Genomic DNA, 24531 nt, shown 5'->3' with positions numbered 1-24531 from the left:
TGTGTAAAATACCCATCTTGAATAAACTGAGGCCCAGAAGGGGCAAAGTAACATGCCCAGGATCATCCAAGCACAAACCCAGGCAGTCAGACTCCAGAGTCTGTGCCCTTCACTCCTCCAGCCTCCCTGCCCTACCAGGGCCCCAGGCTCTGAGAATCTAGCCTTCAGAGGTGAGTTTTTAAGGGTCATGATGCTGAGACCCCTAAATTCCATAATCCTACCGCTCTGAGGTTCTAGGATTCATTCTTAGAGACTATGAGTCTCTAAGGATTCTTTTGGCTTCACGATGCTTTTCTTTGGTGAAGCCAAAATTTGAGGCTCCCTGAGACATCAAAGATCTTGAGGGTGCAAGGATGCAGGTGTGTGCATGAGGCTTGCCCCCCCTTCCCAATCCTGGGCTTGTCCTGGGCCCTCGCCCTGCCCCCCACCCTGCCCAGCCTGCCCCTTACCCGAATCTTGATTTCTGGATTCTCCAGATAGATGTCCCTCTCGGCCAGCAGGTAGCTGTTGGCAGCTGGCTCAACAAGGAGGCCCCGGACCTTGATGAGGTTCGACTCTGTTAGGCAGTCACAGTACTTCTCATAGAGGATTCGAAGGGGAATGCTCTTCTCTGCAGGGAGGAAGGGGAGAGTACACATAATGTCTGAATCATGGCTCCCACCTCTCCTCTGGCATCTCCGCCAGGTGCAGAGAGGGGAGGGAATGTGCAGGAGCTCACACAGCTGCTGAACAGCTGGGCAGACCCCAGGCCATTCCCCCACCTGCCTCAGCTCCAGGGTTCCCAGAGAGGAACTGGAAGGGAGGCAGAACAGCTGGCAGGGGAAATGCTGGAACACCAACAGGCCCAGGTTCTAATCTTGCCTCCACCCTTTGATAACTGGTGATGTTGGGCAAGTCATTCCACTCTCAGGACCTTAGTTTCCCCCACCTCTTAAGGTTGGTAAGATTGTACCCATTTTACAGATGAAGAAACACTTCTGCCAGTAAATGCTCAGATCAAGAGACCCGGCCCTGCTTGGCCACTGACTGGCTGTGTGAGCTTGGGAAGATGACCACACCCTCTGTTTCTCCAGTCCCCCCTCTGTTCTATTTCCCCAGACCATCGGCACCCTGAACTCTGGCAACACTAAGAGCAGAGGTCATTTCAGAGCGAAAGCCACACAGTGATAGGGAAGTGAGAAAAAAGGCAACAGGGCCAACCCTGTCCACTACAGAGAAATGCAACGTGATGTTTAGACCCATTTTTCTGACAAGAACACTGAGATCCGGAGGCACCAGGGGTCTGCCTGTAGGAGGCAGGAAGGAGCAGTGAAAAGAGCACAGGATTGAGAATCTGCAGGCCTATGCTAGGCCCTGCTTGTCCACTTGGTCACAAAGAAACTCGGGCAAATCCCTCTGTTCTTTAGCCTCCCCTGTCAAACAAGAGCCCTAGAGAGATGGTCTTTAGCACCCCTGGAGCCCAGCCAATCTCTTGACATTGTCCCAGTGCCATGACAGGAGATGCTGTTGGCTCTTTTTCTGCCATCTGTCCTCTCCCTACCCCCACCAGACCAACGTTTCCCAAACTCTAGCCAGCCACCTGACTGTTCACACCTCTGAGTATATCCTCATTATTTGCTCATCATTTTTCTTTCAGTCCCCCTCATTTTATACTTTTCAACCTTGGTTGTTTAGGGAGAGTTTTTTTCATCATTATTTGCAGCAGACTAGTCTCATTTACCATAAATAGAAGATAACTGGTGAAAATTGATACAAGCAAAGTCATGCTTATTCAATTCGGTGAGAGAGGCTTGCCTGCTGAGGGTTCTGACTTTGAGACCTGAGCTGGCTGTTAAACAGGGAGATTAGCAAGGGTTAGGGACGCTGAGACCCACAAACAGCCACTCAGCTGCTCCCCACGAGGTCATCTGAAGGATGGCGAGGACCTGAGAGAGTCACTTTCTCACCATGTGAGTCAAGGTCTAGGCCCTGGGGGGTGGGGGGGTGCACACTGATGGGCCACGTCCCACCCTTTGGAAAATGCTGCACTTGTGTGCCCAGCCCTGCTGCCATTCATTCCCAGGGTGGATCTGTGACCAGATGACGTGGGGGGAAGAAAACCAAACCTTCTGCCAAAAGGGACAAAAAGGAGTGAAAATTCCTGGGTCAGGACCTGGTGGGGCAGAGTGGAAACTCTGATCTGCTCCACAGGAAAAGAAAGAAAACATTGTCCTCCAGGAGTTTGGAGGACATGGCCCTAGCCCTAACTGTTGACTTTTCCAGAAGGCTGAACCAGGGTGGGGCTGGACCTTTGAGAAGTGCTTTCTGCCGGCCAGGGACCACGACTTTGGCCTTGGGCCACATGCTGGCTGAGAGGAGGAAACATGTACAGTCGGTTTTAGTCATTCTTTAGATGATTTGCCCTGTTCTGGAAGGTGCGGTGGGTGTGATCACCAATGCCGTGCTGGCTGCATTCCCAGTGACCCACCTGGAGGGGTGAGGGAGGAGAGAAAGGGTGGGGGCAGGAAAGGGAAGGGAGAGAAGCAGCAGAGCAAGGAGGCAGGGGTGGGGGCTACTGCATTCTATTCAGCTGTCCTAGGCCTGGCTTCCTGTCATCAGCACACAGAAATCCCCCAGACCTTGTCATCAAAGATTAACAAGCAATTTAGGTAAAGTGTGGCGTCTCCAAGGGTGAAAGAATCTATCTCACATTGAGCTTGGCATTGGAGGCTACAGTAGGTCCCTCAGGACTAGCTCGGCCTTACAACCTGAGGATAACACCCGGGAGGACCTCTGCCCTCTCCTTGTAGACTATGTCCCTTGTGGGTCGATGACACAGCAGGAGGGACCCCCTTTGTTGTGAACACAGAACAATGCTCCAGGGACCCGATGGTATCTGGGAGGCCAAGAGCAACTAAACCGCGACCTGGGAGAAAGTTATTCTGGCATCACTGGCCCAAGGTGAACTTCACTTCATGCCACACATTCCAAGAAGGACACTTCCTCTCTTTGAAGCAGTTCTGAGCATGAGAAGGAACTGACATACGGGCATTCACATGAAGAGGCTGTTGTAAGGGCTCTCCAAAGCTGATCCCGCCTTGGTACAAATGGGGAACCTGAGGCCTGGAATGGAGAGGGGAACGATCCAGGAACCCAGAGCCTGTTGATGGAATTGCTCGAGGTAGAACTTGGGTGCCCTGACCATCCTACACACCTTCAGGGATGGACCCCTGCCCCTGGTACGTGGGGCCTGGATGCAGAGGTGTGAGCTGGGTCCTTCCATGCCACCAAGGTTGGCAGGGACTCAGGCACCACTAAGCCCAGCACTGAGCCCGCTGTTTAGCACAGTAAGTGTTCAGGAAAGGTCCACGGGGCTTCTCAGTTTCCCCATGCCTTTTTGTACTTCTGTTCAGCAAGGACTGAAGAGCTCCACCACGTCCAGGCACCATGTTACACTTCCTAGACATTCCCTGAGGACTCGTCTTCTTCTTCAGTCCTCACGGGGGCCCATTAGGTGGGTGTGCTGTTGTCCCATTTAACGGACAAGTCTGATTTGAGGCTCAGAGAGCATGCTCACCCTGCCCAAGGTTGTACCTTTAGGAGATGGTAGAGGCCAGATTCAAAACCTCAAAATCCATCTTTCAGCAGTTGTAAGTGTTGGGGCCCAAGCCCTGGGGTCAAGTGGCTGGCTGCCCCTCAGGGCTTAGCCCCTGTTCAGAGATCCTAACAGAGGGTCTGCTCTGGGGGTGTAGCTCCAGGGGTGCCCATGTGGGCCCGAGATAGGAAAACCAGGAGGTGACCCTGTCCGTACCACAGGCCCCCACCCGAACCAGACAGGCCTTCTTAGGAACTGGAAGGCTGTGCCCCACATGCCAGCCCATGGGGCCAAGGGCCAAGCCAGAGGTCACGAAAAAGAGGAAAAGTTCTGGGTTGACAGGCAAGAGGAGAGGGGAGGGCCAACAGCTTTTGTAAACAGAGAGTTTTGTAAACTGTCCCTGTCCTGGGCCTCACCACCAATTCTGTGTATTAGCATTCTAGTTCCCAGGTATTAAATGCCTACTGTGTGCACAGCCTCTTCCCCACCAGATTGTCCTGCATTGTCAGGTCATGACTTCCATGTACCTGATGGGGACATTGAGATTTAGGGAGCCAGCCCTCTGCCCAGGTGACACAGCCAGCAGGACCCTCGGAGGATGTTCTCACTGCACTGCTCAGGTCCTCTCCCAGCTCCATGACCCCTCTGCCCTCCTCACGCCTGCAGGCTTCTGATGCAGAAGACCGGCTTGGTCTGCTGAGGGGGTAGGAGATCAGACTCTGTGCTGCCCCACTAAGTGACACAACAGTATAGTTGCTAAGAATATAGGTTCAAGTCGTAGTCCTGTCACTTCCTAACTGTGTGGCCTTGGGACAGTTACTTCATCTTCCTGGGCTTACTCTTCTCATCTGGAAAATGGGGGCAATACAAGATTCCACCTCCCACGTTTGTTACAAGAATTAAGTGGGTTGATATGTATAAAGTGGTTAGGACAGGGCCTGACCCAGAGTAAGTGCTATGCAAGTGTCTGTGAGGTAAATTGCACATGTTGAGTGCTCACGGAACGACCTAGCATGTCAATCAGCGGTCAAAAAGTAATCCAGGAATGCAGGACCTTACCGGAGTAGGGCTCCAGGGAAAGATCGAGCAGGTCTTTGGTGCCACACTCGGGGCCCAGGATCCCGTTGTAGCTGACAGTGCGAGCACAGAGCAGGAGGCGGCAGGTGTGATCCTCGGCGGTGTTGTTGGTGATGTGAGCAAAGACGTCAAAGTCACTGCCCATTGTCATGCTCTGGCCCACGCGGATCCGCATGGCCAACCCCGTCTCCTCTTTATTAGCCAGCTTGTTCAGGTGGTTGGCCCTCCTGAAGGCTTCCCTCTCCTCTGGGGACCCTGTGGGGATAGGAAAGAGAGCTTCTTCATGGCTGGAACTCATTCCAGTGGGAGGGAGACTGGCGCAGGGCAAGCTGGTTTTTCCTGGTGACTCAGATCAGCCCCATATGAGCACCTTCTCTACATTTCTGTGCCAGGGGAGGAAAGAATATTTTCTTGACTTTCCACAAGTGAACTCCTATACATCCCTCAAGACCCAGCCCCATACGGCCCCTCCTCCAAGAAGTCTTCTTGACCACTCCTTCCCCATGATGAATATATCACAGTGTTTTCTGGAGTTTCATAGCAGCCTATAGTCTATCATGTTTTTTAGCTCACCAAGTTGTTTTCTGTTTATGTGCTTACACTCTTGAGCTGCTTGAGGACGAAGACTGTGTTTAATTATCTGTGTTTACTTATCTTTATGTCATACCCAGTGCTTGGTGCATAGTAAGCACTGATGCAATATAAACTTTCTCGCCTGCACAGGGATTACTTCTCTGTGAATTTCTTTCCCTCCCTTCCCTACCTGTGGAGCTCTCCAGCAGGAATGACTGTCCCACTTTTATGTTCCATTCACCTCTCACCTATGCTCCTTTTATTTTTTTTCCCCCAAGTGAGATTAGGTACATATCTATTTCTTCTATCAAACCCTCAGCTCTAGACCTTATAGAGGCCATGGAAAGTATCTTTTCCTTTTGTTTTATCCTTCCACCTAGACCATGGCCACTTAATACCCAATCCCCAGTCAGCCCTGGAAAGTCAGAGGGGGTCGGATGTGGGCAGGGGCTATGGTTTCTTAGTCATCTCTGTGAGCCCCACTGTGCTTGGTACGCAGTAGATGCTTAGAATTGTGTTGGCTGTTGGATGTGCTCATTTTTAAAACGTCCAGTTTTAAAAATAAGTCACATCCTATTTTCCCCTACTGATTTCCCCCCTTTCCGATTTCCATCTGTGTGTCTGACTGAATACATCTAATCTTTAAGTTTCTCTTGATCCATATCTCTTTCATTTAACCCTTCCTCATTCACCTTCATGCTCACTTCCTCAGCTAGATGGGAAATACTGCAAAATTAAACACAAGTTGCAGGAACTTCTCCTCCAGGGCCTCTCAGGATTTCCAAGCCTCTCTAGTACACATACGTTGCCATAAAAAAGTGTGGCATTGTCCATCTGCAGCTGAAGGTCCCACTCTGTTAATACACACATGGACATCATTAATCTTTCTGTTGCAGGCCTTGCCTATGGAACAGCCACCCTCTTCAGTTTTATTGAATCAAACCCACCAAAAAACCTGAGGCTTAAAAACCAAATGGCATCCTTTGGTGGAATACAGAATTCTTTTCCTAAAGGAACAATGCTCTACCCCCGTCTTCCAGTGTGTGTGGTAAGTTTGCACCTGTTTCTAAGGAATTTCTTAGAATGGAGAGTAACTTACGGGTCTGGTTGTATGCAAGCTGCCAAATAAAACACACACACACACACGCCCACTGGGCTGGCAAAATGGGCTTCTTATCTGCAAGGCAGTGTGGAAGGCTCTGAGCACGTGGTGCCCCTACCTTCCGGGTACTTGTAGTTCTGGGTGATGTCCTCCCGCTCGTCGCGGCCCACGCTCTTCGTGCTGATCTTCAGCCCCACGACCAGGGAGCGGTTGACGGACTTGTGCACGGACCCATCCTCCTGCTGGATCCAGTCCACCACGTCGGCATTGACCTCCGCAAAAACAAACGGTGCATCGTACTTGGTGCTCAGGTCACCCTCCTTGATGGCACGCACTGGAACCGGGCCGCAGCAGTACGTCCCTGGTTGGCGGAAAGAGGAAGGAGAGACAGGCCTAGGCTGAGGGGAGGGTGACACCCTCCAAAACCTTCTGCAGGTCAACCACACATGGTGAAAAAATCTTAAGACTATACAGCCCTTTGATTTAGGGACTTCAATTTTAGGAAGGTAGCATAGGGTAAGAATCAAGGACGGAGACTCTGCAGCCCAACTTTTAAGGTTCAAATCTCAGCTCTGCCTCTTATTAGCTATGTGACCCTGGGGTCGTTGTGTCACTTTTCCGAGCCTCAGTTTCATGGGGGATGATATTTGTATTTACGTAATGAGGATTTGCATATACGAGATGTTGTGTAAGTGAGAAATAAGACAGAAGACTGTCTCAAGGCCTCCTAAGGAACTGAGGAACCAGCACTTCAGAAGGCCGTGTGTCTATCTGATTTCCTGCCCAGGCGGAGAGTAGCACGTAGGGCCAGACATATACTCAGTGTAGTTTACAACTACCTCAAACTGGTCACAGAAGTTGAGGACTAGAGGCTGGGTAGCTATATTACAGTGCATCCATTTAGTGGGACACAGTAACACTTAATTAAAATTCAAATCACAGAACACCAGCTGATAGAGAAATGCTAATGACATATGGAGAAGTGACAGAGCCAGCAAAAAAGTCCACATGCAGCCAGAGTTCTTAACCCAGGGTCCATGGACCCCCAAGGCGCAGCAAATAGAATTCAGAGGTTCATGAACTTGGATGGGGAAAAAAACTTACACGTTTATTTTGACTGTACTTTGAGAGCACTTTCTTTGTGAAAGCAGACACAAAGTTTAAGTACACTATGACTCATCCCCCATAAAAACCACAGGTACTTTCATAGCCCTTTATAGTTGTCACAGATAACTGGCGATATCATTTATGCTCATCTCTACCACAAAGTTGTCAAATTTATTAATTCTACCACTAACTCTTGTTATGTAAAGGATATATTAGTATATCACAAACGCATTGAAAAATGTTTTGATAACTATATTTCAATGTAATTGGTTTACTTTGTAACCCTAGGTCTTATAGTCTATGAATTTAAAAGTATTATTCTGAGGAAGGAATCATTTGGCTTCACCAATTTTGCCCTGGCTCCTTGCCTCTCTCTCTCTCTCTCACCTACAGACATGTATGAACAAGTATATAACTGGAAATTACTGGAAGCTTTGTGTGACTGTGAATGATCCTTCTTTTGAAGGGAGAGGACAAAGATGCCATTTGATTTTTTTCTTTGCACTTCTCCTTATTTATGTTTTCCACAATGTGCGGGGTATTAATTTTAAATGATAAAGAAGCATATTATAAATTACCAGTGAGGTCCCTGCACGCCAGTGTGGACCAGCTAATGGCTTTGGGAGTGAGCCAGCCCTGGGTTAGAATGCCAGCCCTGCGATCTCTGGCTGAGAGACTCTGGGTGAGTGCTCTGTGAGCCTCAGTGTCCAGGTAAGGGAGCCATGGTACCCACCTTCACTCTTCTCTTGGGGTGTGGGGTCGATGGCCTGCCACCCCTCGTACCCCGGCTGCAGGTCCGGCCTGGTCATCCACGACTCTACCCAGCAGTGGAAGTTCCTATCGGGAAAGGAAGCAGAATGTTGGCCAGGACTCAAACTCAGGCTTTCAGTCCCCTCCCCCGACAATGCACACTTGCCTTGTCCTGAGCTGAGCTCAGCATGTCCCCCTGACACTCCTCTTTGCTGTTCCCCTGCAGACCCTCGCCAGATGCTCACTCCTGCCCTGGGAGCCGTTCTCAACAACTTGCCCACCTCTCTCCCCTTTTAGTGGCTCCTCAAATCTAGCCAATGTGACCTCCTAATTTCTCAGCCCTGCCTCTTCTTTTGCAGCCCACAGGCCTTGCCATGTTTTAGGTCTGTCACCACCTGCCTGGATCACACCCCAATCCTCACCGCCAATCTCTCTCCCCAGACTGCCTGTTCCAAGTTCGTCAGCACGTCCCTTTCCCAGTGTGAAGCCTTGATGATAATGAGAAGCCCAGAACCCCTATCCTGACATTCCAGACTCCTGACAAGATAGTCTCCCTAATGCTTTTTCATGCACTGTGCATTGACTTGCCCTCCTTTTGGCCTTTGCTCATGCTGTTCCCCCTGCCTGGAGAACCCTCCCCAAGGCCTGTTTCCCCTGGTCCAAATATTGTTGAACTTTTAAGCCCAACTCAAATGTGACCTCCTTTGAGAAGTCTTACCAGGTTTCCTCTCCCAGGGACCCTGCCCACTGGCCCCGACTCCAAACCCTGGGAGTCATCTCACCAGATCATCTCGCTCTTGTTACCCTGGATCTCCCCAAACTCATTGCGAAAGTACTCGATGAGCAGGTTGCTGTTCTGGTCATGGGCTGAGTTATAGTTGGTCACAACGCGGGTGGGGATACCGAGGCACCGAAGCACTGGGGTGGGGGTGGGGCACAATGGAGAGATGGGTTAGGGGGTGAGCTGAGGATCTCAAGGCATCGGCCCTGCTTTGGGCCTCCACATGCCCATATGTACCCCAGAGAGCACTGTACCCACTGTCCAGGTGGTAAGGGGGTGTGTCATCCCCTCACCAAGACAATGGTGCCCACCTTACTGGTCGCCCCATGTTCACTCTGCCCCCCTCACATCACAGCTGACAGAAGAAGACTCTAAAATGCAAATCTGACATCAACATTCCTCTGCTAACCCTGCAGTGACGCCCCATGGCCTTGAGGTCAAGGCCAGACCTCCACCTATGGTCCCTGGGCCCTGCAGGGTCGAGGCGCTGACCACCTCCTGCACTTTGCTCTGGCCACATTGGCCTTCTCGCCTTTCCTCCAGCACTTCACCCTCCCACCAGCCACAGGGCATTGGCACGTGCCGGTTGCTCCTCCAGGAAAGCCACCCCAACAGGGTTAGGTGGCCCCAACGTTCGCGTGGATAGTAAGTCTGGGGATTCATCGTCCTTCTCAGTGTACAGGCATGGGAGGGGTTCTTGAATCAATATCCGAGAGCAGTGAGGGACCGGGCTTATTTTCTATCCCCAGAGCCCAGCACGGGCCTGGCACAGACCACTTTGTCAAATGGAATGAAGGTGTGGGTGAAGCCAAGAGAGTTGGAGGAAGGGAGGAAGGGAAGGAGTGAAGGAATGATAGAGATTCAGAGGGAGGAGCAAACAGTGGAACAGGGAACTGAGGTCAGGAGATCTCCATTCAAGCCCCAGCTGTTCCCGGCTGTGTGACCTAGGGTCAGTCCCTTCACCTATCTGGGCCTTGTTGCTTTTTCTACAAAATGGGGTCAGGGTACAGGTGGAATGTCATAAGATGTGTTGGGACACCATCGTGGATGAGGCAGGCCCTGCATTCACGCCAAAGTACAGTTCACAGTGAGGGTTACAGAGTAGTTTGCACAATAGTAACTGGGAAAGGGACTGGTATTGCAATGGCAGGTGAAAAAGAGACGGGATCAATGGCATCGACAGACCGAAAGGAGGAAAACCCTGGACATGTATCTTGCACAAATGGCGGCGCTGGGTGCTCCTGACAGATGGAATTATGGGTGCTTTTACTTCCTCACCTTTTTATGTACTTTTTAATCTGTACTGTAAAACTGACATATTCTCAGTTTGGGTTGTATAAAGAAAATAAATATCTAAAAAAAGAAGCGAAACAAAAGAGCCCTATTAAATGTAACCTATAGGACTTTTGTTTCACTTTTAGTTTTGACTGAGGTTGAGTCTCTGAGTCAGGGGGACAGGGGGAGGGGCAGGGATGTGACCTTTTCCCCCCATCAACCAGGGCAAGAGCCTCCCAGATGGCCCTGGATTCTGGCCAGAAGTGTGGGCACAGGGAGGAGGGAGGAAGGAGCAGCCATGAATCTCCACCTCTTGCCTGGTTCCTGTGCCCTGAGTCTGGACTCACTGCTGCCCTTAGCGAAGGCTGGGGTCCCACCCCCAGGCCTTGCCCTGCCATACCAACAGCCTCCTGTCCCCACTGCCCAAGGAGCAAGGCACCACTCCTGTCCCAGGGATGGTGTCCCGGGAAGCCTCATCATCACAGCCTAAGGCCAGGAAGCTGCCCCAGAACCAAGTACATCTGGTTGTAAGCCCAGCTGTGCTGCTCACCAGCTGTGTGACCTTGGGCAAGCCACTTCCCCTGTCTGAGCCTCTATTTTCTCCTCTAAGAGGAGCTAAGAATAATAGCTTGTTGGGATATTGTGATGATTCAGAGAGGCACTGGGTGTGGGCAGTCGTGTCTGCCCAGTGCCCAGGGTGGAACAGCAAAGTGTGTCACAGTGCCCGTCACTGCAAATGTCTGTCTAGTCAGTGTTGGCCAATGCACAGACATTGAGAAAATGCTCCAGGATCCAGCTGAGGTCACAGTTGCCCTCAGAAACCCCCAACCCAAACTTGACCTGAACCAGAGACCGTGCTAAAGGACATATCCCTGGGTCTACAAGTTTCCTGTGAATTAGATGGGTCACCACTGTCTCCATTCTACAGGTAAGGAAACTGAGGCTTGCAGACAATTCTCTTGGAGACAGAACTGGGATCAAAGCAGGCAGTCCAACTCCAGTGTCCATGGACCAATCCACCATTTGGCTTCCTAAAGAAATCCTGGGACCAAGGGGGTCAGACGGCCCCTTGTTTGACCAAGTTTTCTGGGGCTCCATTACACGCCAGGCCTGGGAGGAGGCTGCAAGGACCCTGAATCAGCCCCGGCATTGGGAACAGGACAGTTGAGGGCAAGATCTGCAGCTAAATCTGCAAGTGGTCACAGCTCAGGGTGAAGAAGGCATCTGCAGGGGAGCTTGGGGACCCAGGCCATGGATGGCGGGGTTTTTCTAGTTAACCCATGGCGTTCTCTGAGCAGACATGTGTTAGGCCCCTTGGAGAGAAAAGTCTGCAATAAGGGACTTTCCATGAGAAAGAGGAATTCAGAGGTCACAGGGGGCAGAAAGTTATGGCGGAGTGGTGATGGGGAAAACAGTGCAGCTGGGAACCAGGGCCCAGCTATCTCCACCCTGCCTGCTAGTGTGGAGAACAGCGCTGGGGCTCCTTCTCTGGGAGTCAGAAAAGCTGGGAACATGAGATAAGCCTCATAGATTTCCTGAGCCCAATAATAGTAATAATAATAATAATAATAATAATAATAATAATAAGCACTATATAAGTGCACGTGAAAACATTTTAAATATTTCACATATGTCAACTTATTTAATCTTTACAACCCTCCCAGGATACAGGCACGATTGTGCCCATTTTATATATAATAGAGCTGAGGCTCAGAGGAGTTAAGTGACTTACCCAAAGGCACACAGATTTGGTAAGAAGCAGAGCTGGGGTGTGAGTTCAGGCCTTGACTCCAGATTCTGTTTCCATCAGGTATATGATACTAACCCATTCTCATAAGCACCATCATCGGCTCTGAAACCACCTTCAACCTTTTTCTGGGCTCAAATTTTCAAGATAGTTTAGAGATTTATTTTCTTCCCTTGGTTTTCAATTGCTTTATCCTTTCCTTCTCTGCATTTTAGAAAGTGCTCTCTCTTTCTTGACGTTGATGATATTATTCTTATCAAGTTATTAATAGGCCATATTTAGTAAGAGCTACACTGGGCCAAGTTCTGTGCTGAGCCCACCCTAGGAGGTAGGTCCTGTGGTTGTCCCCCCTTTTACATATGAGGAAACGGAGATTCAGAAAGAAGAAGTCGTATACTCAAGGTCACAGAGCAGATGAATGGAGGAGTGGGGACTTTAACTCAGGTGTGCCTGACTCCAAAGCCCATAATCTCCACCCTGAACTCACACTGCCCCCCGAATGACATCCCTTGATCCTAACAACCAACTCATGGATAGTTTCTGGTAAAAGGAACAGAGAGGAGCAGCCACAGGTCCCAGGCCACACAGTACATTGGTGGCAGAGGTAGAACCAGACCTGGTAATCAATAAACCAGGGGTCTATTGATTCCCACTCCAGTGCTCTCTGTGCTCCCATCCCAGGGTTCACAGAGCTGAGAGAAGGTTCCAGGCCCTCCTCACCTCCCACCTGCACGCCTCACATTGCTCACCTGTGCAGGCCACAGCGGCGAAGACCCAGCACTGGCCGTACTTGACATTCTGGCAGCCATAGTTCTTCCAGCGCCTCAGGATGTCCACACTGCCGATCCAGAACATGGGGCTGACACCATCCCTGTAATTGTTGTCCCAGCGCCCGTACAGCACTCCCTGGTCGTCATTGCAGTTGACCTGCAACCAGCAGGACATCAGGGGGACCCAGTCTGGGGAGAGGGTGGTGGCTGTGCCAGGGTGAGCATGAGTTCAGCAGGTAGTGAAAAGCAGGGAAGGGAGTTCCAGGAGGAGGGGAAGCAGGAGCCAGGGTAGCAAGGTGTGGCAGACTGCGGTACATCAGAGATGCCTGGGATTGCAGCGCTGGGTGCAGGACAGAGAAGGGGCAGGGAAGAGGTGGAGAAGGCATGAAAGCGATGCTGGAGATGTGAGTTTGTCTATGGGGTGGCAGGGGAGTGACAAGGTGTGATCTGAGTCGCACAAAGACCAGTTCTGGCCCCTGCCCACATTGTGCGGTTCCCCAAAACTCCCATTCCCTCAAGAATATAATCCAGCGTCCTGACCGTGGCCCACAAGGCCTGTGTGGTCTGACCCCCGCCCATGTCTGCAGCCCCGCTGGCACCCTGCTTCCCCTTGTTCACTCTGTCCCACCATCTTGGCAGAACTTCTACTCCTCAAACCTGCCAAATTCGGTCCCTCCTCAGTCTTTGCACAGCCTGGAGCCTCTGCCTGCAATGCTCTTCTCCTAGTTATTCTACCAGCTCAGGGATTATCACTTGGAGATGTTCTCCACCCCTCACTGAGGTTAGGGACATCTGGGTTCCTTCAGTGCCTGTACCATGATTTATGAGTGCACTCATTCACATGACATTTTTATTAATGTCTGTCTCCTCCCACTACAACACAAGTGCTATGAAGTCAGAGACCACACATGTCTTATACCAGCCGTTTCTCCAGTGCCTAGGACATAGTGGCACTTGATAAATATTTGCTGAATGAATGAATGAATGAATGAATTGCTTTGAGGGATCACATGGTATTACCCTCATTTGGGTAAATCTTGTCTTTCTAAAAACAAGCTCTCTTAGCTGAGACTTATCTATCTCCTGGGTCCCCGCACTGTGCCCTGTCATGGGCCCATGGCGTGGATGGGTCCTGCCACTCACTCACCATGCGGCTCACCACTCGGCCCACGTAGACGGGGTTGCCGCGGCGGGAACAGTCGCGGCCACCGTTTTTCAGGAACTTGGGGTTGACGTCCAGGAGCATCAGGCAGATGTCCAAGATCCCATCTTCAAACTATGTCAGAGGAAACAAGAGGACGATGAGGGGGGTCACCTCCTCCAGGAAGCCTGCCTTGAAGCCCAGCAGCTACAGGACCTCTCTACTCTGTCTCACACACCAGACAGGGAGGCTCAGGCTGGGTCTGCCCCACATCTGTGATGTCAGCTTCTCCTGGCCCAGGATGGGGTAATGTGGGACAAAGACTGTGAGAAAGGGAAAGGGGGTGTGTTTGCATCTGGGTCCTGGTTAGGGGGCCCTGGGAATTTGGAATAGAGACCACAGAGTGGGGAACCCAGCATCCCTGGGGCTTCCATCCCCTCAGAGTCACCTCAGGCCTTGCCCCTGCCCGTCACCCCATCTCCCCTCTCTGCTCAGTCAAATCTCCCCCTTCCCCTAAAGCCTGACTCACCCCGCAGGGTTGATGAGTGGCACCTCCTCCCCCACCGCACCACCACACATTGCTCTGATTGGGGCTGAGGTAGATTATAAAGATACAAATCTAATCTCATTACCCTTCTGTTTCCACTACAATTAGAGCAAAATTGAGACTTTCCCCTGTGGCCTGCAAGGCCCTTCATGATCTGTGTTCACCTCTTCTTTCACCTCATCTCTCACTACTCTCACATACACTTGCTCTGACCCAGGCTCACTGCCTCAGGGTCTTTGCACTTGCTATTTCCTTTGCTTGGAATGCTCTTCCTACCACTCTCCATCTGGCTCACACTTTTCCATCCTTGCACTCAAATGTTACCTTTATCAAAAGTAGAAGCCCCTCCTGGTCACTTTTCCTTGGACCTGTCATGTTCAAAGGCACGTCCACCTGCCCCATGCTCCCCGTCTCTGTGGTCTTGTCCCAAACTGGACCTCCAGGCTGCAGAACAGCCCTCCCTGGCTTGAATCCGTTCATGACTCCTTATTACCATTAGCCTCGCATTCAGGGCTGTTTACAATCTGGACACTACTGACTTCTCCCACTTCATCTCCTGGAGCTCCTTCATATATAAATAAGGTGCTTCCCAAGCTACCACATTCTTCTTAGACATGTATTTCCCCTCCTTGGAGCTTTTGCTCATGTAAGTCCCTTTGCCTAGTAGACCATACACCCACCTCCTTCAAAGCTCAGTTCAAATTGTGCCTATTCCAGGAACTGCCCTGATTCCCTTCCTTCCTTTATGTCTTATGATCTGGATTGTGATGATTTCTGGGAGCTTTGCAGGGGCCATGTCCCTTGGCTCAGAGCAGCCTGGACACAGAGCAGGAACTCAGGAAATGAAAGGGGGCCTGGGCTTTGTTCTGTTTCTCAGGGGAGAATACAGAGCCTGGGAAATACAAACCAATTCAATATTGGATATATTTTATGTATCCTGGTTACAGTACCATTTCATTTATATCCCACAATAGGCTACAACGTTTCTGGGCAGATAGTTTTACAATTATTACCCCCAATATTCAGATGAGGAAACTGAGGTCAGAGTCCCAAATCACATGGGGAGAACTTTTCTGTGGTCCCAGGATAGGACTCCCTATATCTGAATACGGCCTCTGATGCAAGGGAATGATGGAGATGTCTCAAGGTGAACCCCACCTCAGCAGGCCAACACCCACTAACACACAAGGAGGGCAAGGGGCCAGGGGTGGATGGTTCTTGCTTCATGACTTCTTTTAGCAATATCTCAGGAATTTTTAAAGGAGGCTGGATGGTAGAAGAAACCAGAGCATTGGCTTGAAGAACAAGCCCAGGCTGGCATGCTGGAGGATGAGGAATCACATGCAACAGAGAGGATCCATCCAGCTGAGATCAGACATGCCCAGCCTAGATAGCCATGCCCTGGCTGACCCATAGGTTTCTGAGAAATAATAAATGATTGTTTTCAGTCTCTAAGGTTTGGGCTTGTTTGTTACTCAGCAGTAGCTAGTCGATACAACCAGACCAAGGGTTCTCAAAGTATGGACACTGGATCAGATGCATTAGTCTCACCTGGGAACTTGTTAAAATTGCAAATTCTCAGCCCACACCCAGACCTACTGAATCAGAAACTGAGGGTAGACCCAGTGATCTGTGTTTTGCATACTTTTCTGGTGATTCTGATGTATATTCAAGTTTGAGAACCACTGATCTCGACAATGGTTTAAAGCTCCTTCTCAGCACAGGCCTAGAACATAGTAAGCGCTCTCTAAATGCTGCCTATTATTTTGATACATGGCCTTGAGTGCTCCCCTTCTCTTTCCCGGAGCACTTGTCAGCCGACAACTCCCAAAGACTCTCCTGATTCTTTTTCACTTTGAATATCCAGGGCTGCTGCTCCCATAGTGGGCAGGACAACCCTTTGCTGTGTGACCTCAGGTTTGGCCTGGTTCCTCTCTGAACTCCAGCCATTTCAGGGCCCTTGAATCCTGACCCTGAGACCTGCTCACACCTTTGCAGTTTTGACTGCCTCAGACCCAGAGCATGGCACACAGTGGGCCTGAGATGGTGGAGAGGGGCAGGGGGTGGCCCTACCTGCCCAAAGTTCCAAGGCATGCTCTGGATGAACTTGGCAGAACCCTGGTAGATGAAGCCCTGCTGGGTTAGGACGTACTCCCGCCGCTCCTCATCTGAGTCCAGATACACAGCATCCGCTATGGGTGAGAAGGAAGGAACCTCAGCTCTGGGTCTGGCAAGGCCCAGAGTCCCCGCAGACATGGCAGCTAAGTTGCCAAATTCTCCAGGGCCAGGTTGGCGTGTCAGAAGCCTTTTTATCTTTTAATCAGAAAAACTAATCATTAATTAATAATACCCTGTCAATGACATAAGATGTTATCAGTTAGTGACAATAATGGCTGCCTTTTATCCATCACTTGTCCCATGCCAGGATTTGTGATAAGTGCGTGGCATATATTAATTTGTTTATTTTCCACAAAAGCCTTGTATACAAGGCATCCATGAAAGCCCCATTTTACAGATGGGAAAACTGCTGCCAAAACAAGAAACAGAGGAGCCCTGGACAGAAGTTCGAGCCCCTAGCTCTGATCCTCACTTGTTGTGTGACCCTGGGTAAGGCACTTCTCCTTCTCCTGCCCACCTTTCTGTGTTCCCTGTGAATAAAATGTGATTTCAGAACTGAAAGGTATTTTGCAAGCTAAAGCCCTGAGCCAGCATGAGGAAAAAGCATGATTAAGGGTAGAGAGAAAGCCAAGGAAGGGTGACTGTGACCTTGGGGAGGCGGGGTCTTGTCTACCTGGGAAGTCAGGGAGATCCACCTGGAGCAGGTGGCACCTGATGCCTGGATGACATTCTAAGCAGACGGCCAGAGACTGCAAAGGTGCAGCTGCTGGAAAATGCAGGGACACTTCGTTCCCTGTGATTAGTAAAGACAGAAAAGGGGGCTGAGGTAGTGGGGGCAGATGGCAGCAGGTCAAAAGTAAGGCTGACCTTTACCATCCCTACTTCACAGATGAAAAAACTGAGTCTGGGAAGGGGATATTGAGAGCCATATTATACCTTTGGTGGGCCCGGGGCATTTTTGCTTCTGTGGGCCCTTTCCTCCATAAAAAAAGATATCAAAAATATACTTATAGCTGCATTGATATAATGATGAATATATTAATAGTACATATTCAAACATTCTTTGGTCAAATATTCATTTTTTTCTTCTGATTTTAAAAGAAATGAACGTATGTTCATGGACCCCTAAAAGGATGGTGGGTCCAGGCCCTGTACCTAGTGAAGTGAGCTTGTGAAGCACATCCAGAAGCTGGCAAAGGTGAGCCTAGATTGCAGCTGCCCAGCCCCTGGGGCCCCTGGGCTCTGGGAGGCCCATTTGCAGTGACCAGCACCTCCCACTCTTATTGTGTGGAGGAAGGCAGACGCAAAAGTGGCTCATCGTCTTATGTGTCCTGTTCTTTGGTTCTGGAAACTGGGCAATAAAAACTAGCCTTATGATAAGTGAACGTCATGGTTATAAATTAGCTGGCAGTGTGGGAGAAAGAATGAAAGAGAAGGAAAACCCCACGGTGTTGGAATGAGGGTGTGAGCATGCTGGGACTTTTGTCCTCAGCTCAGGTCTCTTTCTGGTAAAGGTAGGGGCACTGGGGACAGAAGCCTCTCACATAACGGGCACTAGATCCTGTCCACGTTGGAGCTCAGGGACAGGAGGGTCCCATTTCACAGGCAGATCTCGCCCTCTCCCCACAGAGGAAGAGCAGTGTGCTTGCCCAGCACCGCCACCCCCATCGAGCCCAACTTCCTGTCTCCTCATCACCAGCCCCACCGCCTCCTCAAGGCTCCCACCCTGGGATATGGGTCATTTAGTCACTGTGCTGCTTGGCTGCCATCCCAAGGGGCTAGGCAGGGTGGGGACAGTTCCGGAGGAAGGAGGACATCCCCCAGAACCGTGCTTCCCTGTACTCTGAAACCCTGCATTGTTGGTCACAGGAGAACACTGGCATGTTCCTGCTCCACAGGCCGGGCTGCCAACCAGCTGTAAGCTCTGCAGACTGTCAAAATTCAAAACACACAGACAGCAGGGCACCAGCAAGCCCACTTCCGGCCCGAGAAATCATTCCACGTGGCCATGTGAGCAAGGGTGCTGGATGTGACCCTTCCCCGTGAGGAGTCACCAGGGACGACCGGATGGCTATGGGTCACATGAATGAACCATCCAAGACACTCAGGCTCTTAAGTACAATGAGTTGATGTATGCAGATGACATGGAAAGAACCTTAAGACACATCGTAGAGGGAAAAAACCCCAGTAGGTTGATGTATACTGAGGAATCCTTTTATGGTTAAGAGAGACAGAGGAACCCATTAATACAGCCATGTCTCCAGGCACGTGCACCTGAATCGAAGGAGATGAACCCCCCAAGATGGCTAATAATGGTATTCCCCAAGGAAGGGAGTCGGGGGGCTGTTTCTCTGTAGTGCTTAAAGCTTTTAGAAAGAGGATCTTCTCCTGTAGTACTGTTATAATTAGACATAAAAGCCAAAGTATATAAATGAGAAAATAAAAAGTATTTCTGCTCACATGTGTTATAAAATGCCCCCACCTGGAGAAGAAAAAAAAGAAAACAGTGGCGCTGTAAAAAGCTGGTTTTCTGATGCTGGAGAGGCCAGAATTTCTGCCCTGGTCCCAGGCTTTGAGGTGGGACACCCTCATTCCCAGTCTGGGGCCTTTCTCTCTGCCTTGCTGTGTAGGAACAGGAAGGAAACAGATCTGACTGCCTTGTAGTCAGATGGGGAAACTGAGGTCCAGGAAGTGGCATAGCAGCCCTGGCCTCCTCCCTCCTGCTCCAGTTAGCCTTGGTTCTTCTGAGCTCTCCCCTCTGACTCTCTACTTTTGTCCATTGAAGGAACTGCCAAAAGTCACTTAACTTCTCTGAGCCTTAGTTTCCTGTGTGTGAAATGAGGACTCTAACCTCTCCCCTTGGGATTGTTGAGAGGAATAATTGGGAGAGTGTATGAGGAGGCGTTTAGGTAACCAAACTGCTCCTGTCCACCTCTCCTGGCTACCGCACCCCTCCACCTCCTTCTCCCCTCTCCAAGCCAGTCTGGTGACATTTAAAATAGAGCCCCACGACACAGAACCATGTGTGGAGTCATGACTCTGGGTACCCACTGGCCACCTTAGTCCTCAACAGGGCTTCTGAACCTGGGCCACCTCCATGACGGGCTCACAGTGCCATGGGAACCGATGGGCCCAGACCTGGGGTAAGATCACTTGGTAGCTGTGTGGCCTTGGGCAAGTCATTTTGCTTGTAAATGGGAACAGCTGGAGTCCTCACATCAGCAGGTTTTTGTGAGGCTGAGCACGGAGCTGCACAGAGTGGGCCTCACTCAATCAACTTTGATGTCTCTTCTGCCCCATTCCCCACCCTCAGTGGCTCCCATGGGTGGGTGGAGCCCAGCCCATCTCCCACCTGCCCGTGGGATGGAGTGCGGCTCACCTGGGCACCAGCTGTTGAAGAGCAGGGTGAAATGGCCCAGCACGAAGCTGGAGCCCTGGTAGCCGGTGGAGACCTCCAGGCTGAGGCGGTACAGGCCAATGGGGGCATGGGCGGGGGCGCTGAGCTGCAATGACAGGGCACTGTCCTGCTGGTCTACCACCGAGGCTGTCCAGGCACCTTCCTCCACCGCATCGGACAGCGGAAAGCGGGCTTTGGTCCCAGCTTCCTTGCTGGGCGCTGGGCCTGCAATGGAAGAAAACAGGGGCTGTGAGCCAGGGTGGGAGGCAGCCAGGGGTGACAAGGTCCAGGCACATGCTGGGGGTCCATGGGCCTGGGTTCAAAACCTAGTTCTGCCTTGAAACGTTGAGGGAACTTCACCAAGAGGTTTCATTTCCCTGAGTCTCAATTTCCCCATCTGTAAAGTGGGGACCAAACTCCAATCTTACAGAGTGGTTTTGTGGGAATGCACGAAAAGCTGCTGGCACTCAGCAGGTCCTCAACTAGATAGATTCCTCCTGGGAGAGAGGACAGTGCAGCCTGGCACAGGGTCTCGGTCATACTGCTCTAGGATGGCACAACTTTGGACTAGACCATCCCCTCCTCAGTTTGTGCATCTGGAACACGGATAGGAAATAGGCAGATGCCCCCAAGGGTCCTCCTTTTCTGTCTAGTTCCTTTACCTGCTAGTGTCTTTTCCTTTTCAGAAAGAGAAGCCCAGGCTCTGAATAACATAGAACCTTGGCTTCCTGACGTCTCCACGGGGGCCTGTCTGAGAGTCCCCATGCTGTCGGGTGCTGTCCCATACAGCCTCTAAGTGTTTATCTCCCCAGTGTCCCCTCCAGCTTTTGGCCTCTGGATCTCTCGTGGCAGATCTGAGGAACGGTCGTAGCCATCCCTCACCTTCCTACAGCCTTTTACACTTTATGAAATACCTTGGCACTTCCTGCTTCCTCTAAGACCCACTATACAGGTGGGAAAACTGAGGCCTGAAAGACACGGAGTCTCACAAAGATATCCCAGGGGTCTATAGCAAAGTTAACATTTGAGCCCAGGTCTCTAGGCTCTGGGCTATCCCCCATGGCACCTCTCATTCCCAGAGGATGCTCCCTATTCGGGATTTCAAAGTTCAGGGAGGTGGAAAGCCCTCCTCAAACAGCTGCTTTTTCAGGTGGAGGGGAGGGCCTGGCCCATGTAGGCAGGTCTGAGTCATAGGGAGGGCAAGAGCTGGCTGGTCACCCTTTCTGGACTTGCGTGGTGGAGAGGAGAAACAGAACCTTCTCTGCTCGACTGGGCGGCTGCCCAGGAAGGTTTATTTTTATTCTTCCATCTCCCGCCCTGCAGCTCTGCCCACTGCTGCTGACAATATGGGGGCCTGCTCACTAAGGGCCTCCCTCCCATCACCCAGACCCCTGCTTCCCACCCACACCCAGGCCCAAATATAACCATGAACTAACAGGCCTGACCCAGGCCTCCAGGACCCTGTCTGGGTGCCAGGAGCCAGCTGTAAGCCTTTAAATGCTCCCTGTCTTCCAGAGTCAGCATTTGAGAGAGGAGTTTGACAGTCCTGGGGCCAACCAGGGTCTGGTTCTCCCACTCAGGCCCTGAGCACTGTGTAACCTGGACTACGTCACCAGGCTTCTCTGATCTGCCATTTTCTCATCAAAGAAGAAAATAGGCTTAGACCACATGCCTGGGAGGATCTGATTCGGGTCTGATACTGGCTCTGTAACCTTGGACAAGCTATGTAGCTTCTCTGGGCCTCAGTTTCCTCATCTGTAAAATGGGGTCAATTGCAGTACCTCGTCAGTATGAAACTTAAAGAAGGTGAGGCATTTAAAGGCATATCACAAGGTACCTGGCACATAGTAAGTGCTCAGTAAATAATAGTTATTGTTTATTGTCACCCACCTCCTAACACTGTTTAGAGGATTCAGTGAGAGAGTTCATAGAAGGTATTTAAAATAGTGACTAGCACATACTAATTATGCAGTAAATGTGAGCTATCCTCAGTATCATCATAAAAGACCATTAAAAATCAGAATTCTCAGGCCAAATAACAGATGTGAGGACTGGAGTAGAATGGAAACTGAGGCTAACAGGAGTAAAGTTAGGGTGACTCTATGTTCCAGTTTACGCCTGTGGTCTTAGCATAATTATTTATGGCATTCTTTTCATTCTCAGAAAGGTCCCTGTTTGGATGATCAATGATCTGGTCACCATGGTTACAGCCTGGGCCAGGTCCCATAGCCACGATCACTGTTGACATACCACCCTTGGGGAAAGGTCAGGAAACACACTTCCCTTTCTCTCTGTCCCAAACCAGCTGTGCGCGCGCGCACACACACACACACACACACACACACACACACACACACACGAGCCCTTTCTTCCAAGGGGCCTGGAGGGTGGGATGAGGAAGGACGATACCCCCATACCCCCCGCCCCACCGCTGCTCTGCTCATATAAGCTGGCTTTGAAAATTCCTGGGCTGCGGTTCCACATGGTACTCTTTGTGGGGCCAGAGACAACACAAGGACTCCTCTAGGACTAAATGACTCTGGGGACCTAAAGCGTCCTGGCTACTTTCCTGGACCATGGTGGCAGGGAACTGGATTGGGTGGGTGAGAGGAATCTTCCAAAACAAAGCCTTCAGCTAGCCTCATAAGTTTTCTTTTCACTCCTTCAGGCTGACCTCACTCCCTCCCTACTCAGCCCCAAGCCCTGACTTCCCCTTAGAGGGAAGCAGAGCTTTAATCCTGTAACAAAGATAGTGCTCGTCTCCTGGGGGCTGTAGCCTCTAACAGAGCCTGCCAGGTCTCCAACTGTCTGGGTGAAATACAGAGTTCCTGGGGATGTGTAGGATCAGGCCACACACTCCATTCGTTGAGTGACCTTGCCCAGCTCTCTCCCCTCTCTGGGCCTCATTTTCCCTGAAGAGGTCCAACAAGCCAATCACAAGCTGGAATGTTCCAACACAGGAGCAGGGTGCCCAGGCCAGGATCCGGGGCTGGGAGCTGACACAAGCCAGTCCTTGAGGTAGGAGGCCGGGCTTCCTGTTATTGTCCCTCAGGCTGCCCCAGGGTTGGCAAGGGTCTTGGATGCTTAGACAGGGAAGCAGTGTGCTTCTAGAGATAACAGTGGCCTCGATGGCCGCTCGCAAGAGCTGTGGAAGTGATCAGGGCAAGTTGGCTACAGTTTGAGAGAAGCTAGTGAAGACCAGAGAACAGAGATTAGTTGCTGGAGTGGGAAGGCCAGTTGCTTCCACAACCCTAAACTTGGGGCCCTAATTATCGAAGATCAGGTTGCCTAGATAATTGAGAAAGAGAAAGAAAGGGGACACCTTGAGAATGAAAGAAGTAAAAAGACAGTGGGGAATCACAGGCTGCCCACCAGGCTGACAGCTCATCTACCATTCCATTTTATAGCGAAACAAACCAAGGCCCGGCAGGCGCTTGGGGTTAACAGGTGAAGATGCCTGCTGTGGGGTCATAGTGACAAAAAAATGTCAACTCGAGGATCAGGGTTTGAATCCTGCTTTTTCCCTGCTCACAGTGTGACCTGGGCGAGGAACTTGACTTTTCTGAGCCTCAGTGTTCCCATTTGCAAAATGGGAGCTCCTTATGCTTCCGAGATGGGAGGATTCTAATAGAATAGGAATGCAAACAGTAGGTGCTCCATGGATGTGAGTTTTATCATCCTAAGCCTGACTCTTCTTAGAGTACCCGCTGTCATATCTTCCACCTTCCACTTTACAGAAGGGAAACTGATGCTAGAAAGATCAGAGACTAACTGGAGCCCCCTCTGTTAGAAAGGGCCCCTTGGGTGCTGGGTGTGCATATGTGGGCGGGTTGCCCCTGGGTAACGGGTGAAGGGGGGGACAGAAGGGAAGGGAGGGCAAAGGATAAAGGGGATTTCCGTGGTCAGTCTGCAGGCATTGTGATAAGCTTTATCAAATGGCTTCCCAGGTAAATACAGGCCTCAGCCAGGCGGGTACAGTTCCTGCTTGCTGCTGTTTGCCCTTGGAGACCTCAGAAACAGCTGACCTTTTCCACCCATGGGCCAGAGTCCCAGCCAGGTGGCCCCTCGCTGACCTCAAAGGAGTGGTTCCCACCAAAAGCCGAAGCAACCCATACGGCATTCCAGTCCACTTTCTCAGGACTGGACACTGGGCATCTGGGAATGGGGCTTCGATGTCCCTTCACCCATCGCTGTAGCCCCTAGAGCAAGACCAGCAACGTCTCCTAATGTTACAGGGTACTCCCCCAAGTCAGGCCCTTCTCACGTAACAAACCTCCATTATGAGTGCTTTTCACATGGGTTCAAAGAGCCTAAGCAACTTGCCTCTGAACACACAGCAGGTATGCAACCCAGGTCTGCACCAGAACCCAGGTCTGTCCGCCCAGACCCGAACCTGAGGCAGCCTCCAGAAGACGAGCCTGCTGGGTTCTCTCCACCACCCAAGCCCGATCTGGGCCTGATCCCAGAGGTCTGGTCAGGTTGCGTGGCTTTTGGGAATTGGCTGTTGATAAAGCTACAAAGTTGTTTTGATGTAGGAAAGAGCGAGCAAGATCTCGATGGATGTACATGGTA

At 50.9% G+C, this 24531-nt stretch overlaps 1 protein-coding gene across 1 annotated transcript in view; it reads right to left on the bottom strand.

Moving 5' to 3' along the window:
* Positions 1-24531, bottom strand: part of TGM2 (transglutaminase 2) — a 32709-nt gene that overhangs the window by 3939 nt on the left and 4239 nt on the right. Inside the window, exons 3-11 of the mRNA XM_081033700.1 lie at positions 19942-20184; positions 16518-16636; positions 13904-14032; positions 12736-12913; positions 8966-9101; positions 8167-8270; positions 6445-6687; positions 4634-4906; positions 450-610 (exon numbers count right to left, since the gene is read on the bottom strand). Of these exons, the coding sequence (XP_080889826.1) occupies positions 450-610; positions 4634-4906; positions 6445-6687; positions 8167-8270; positions 8966-9101; positions 12736-12913; positions 13904-14032; positions 16518-16636; positions 19942-20184 (1586 nt within the window). The remainder of the gene's footprint in view (positions 1-449; positions 611-4633; positions 4907-6444; positions 6688-8166; positions 8271-8965; positions 9102-12735; positions 12914-13903; positions 14033-16517; positions 16637-19941; positions 20185-24531) is intronic.

Source organism: Rhinolophus hipposideros (genome assembly GCF_964194185.1).
Source record: "Rhinolophus hipposideros genome assembly, chromosome: 22".
NCBI classification, from domain to species: domain Eukaryota; kingdom Metazoa; phylum Chordata; class Mammalia; order Chiroptera; family Rhinolophidae; genus Rhinolophus; species Rhinolophus hipposideros.
Note: the sequence above shows the minus strand (reverse complement) of the source record. Positions and strands in the feature narration are given on the sequence as shown.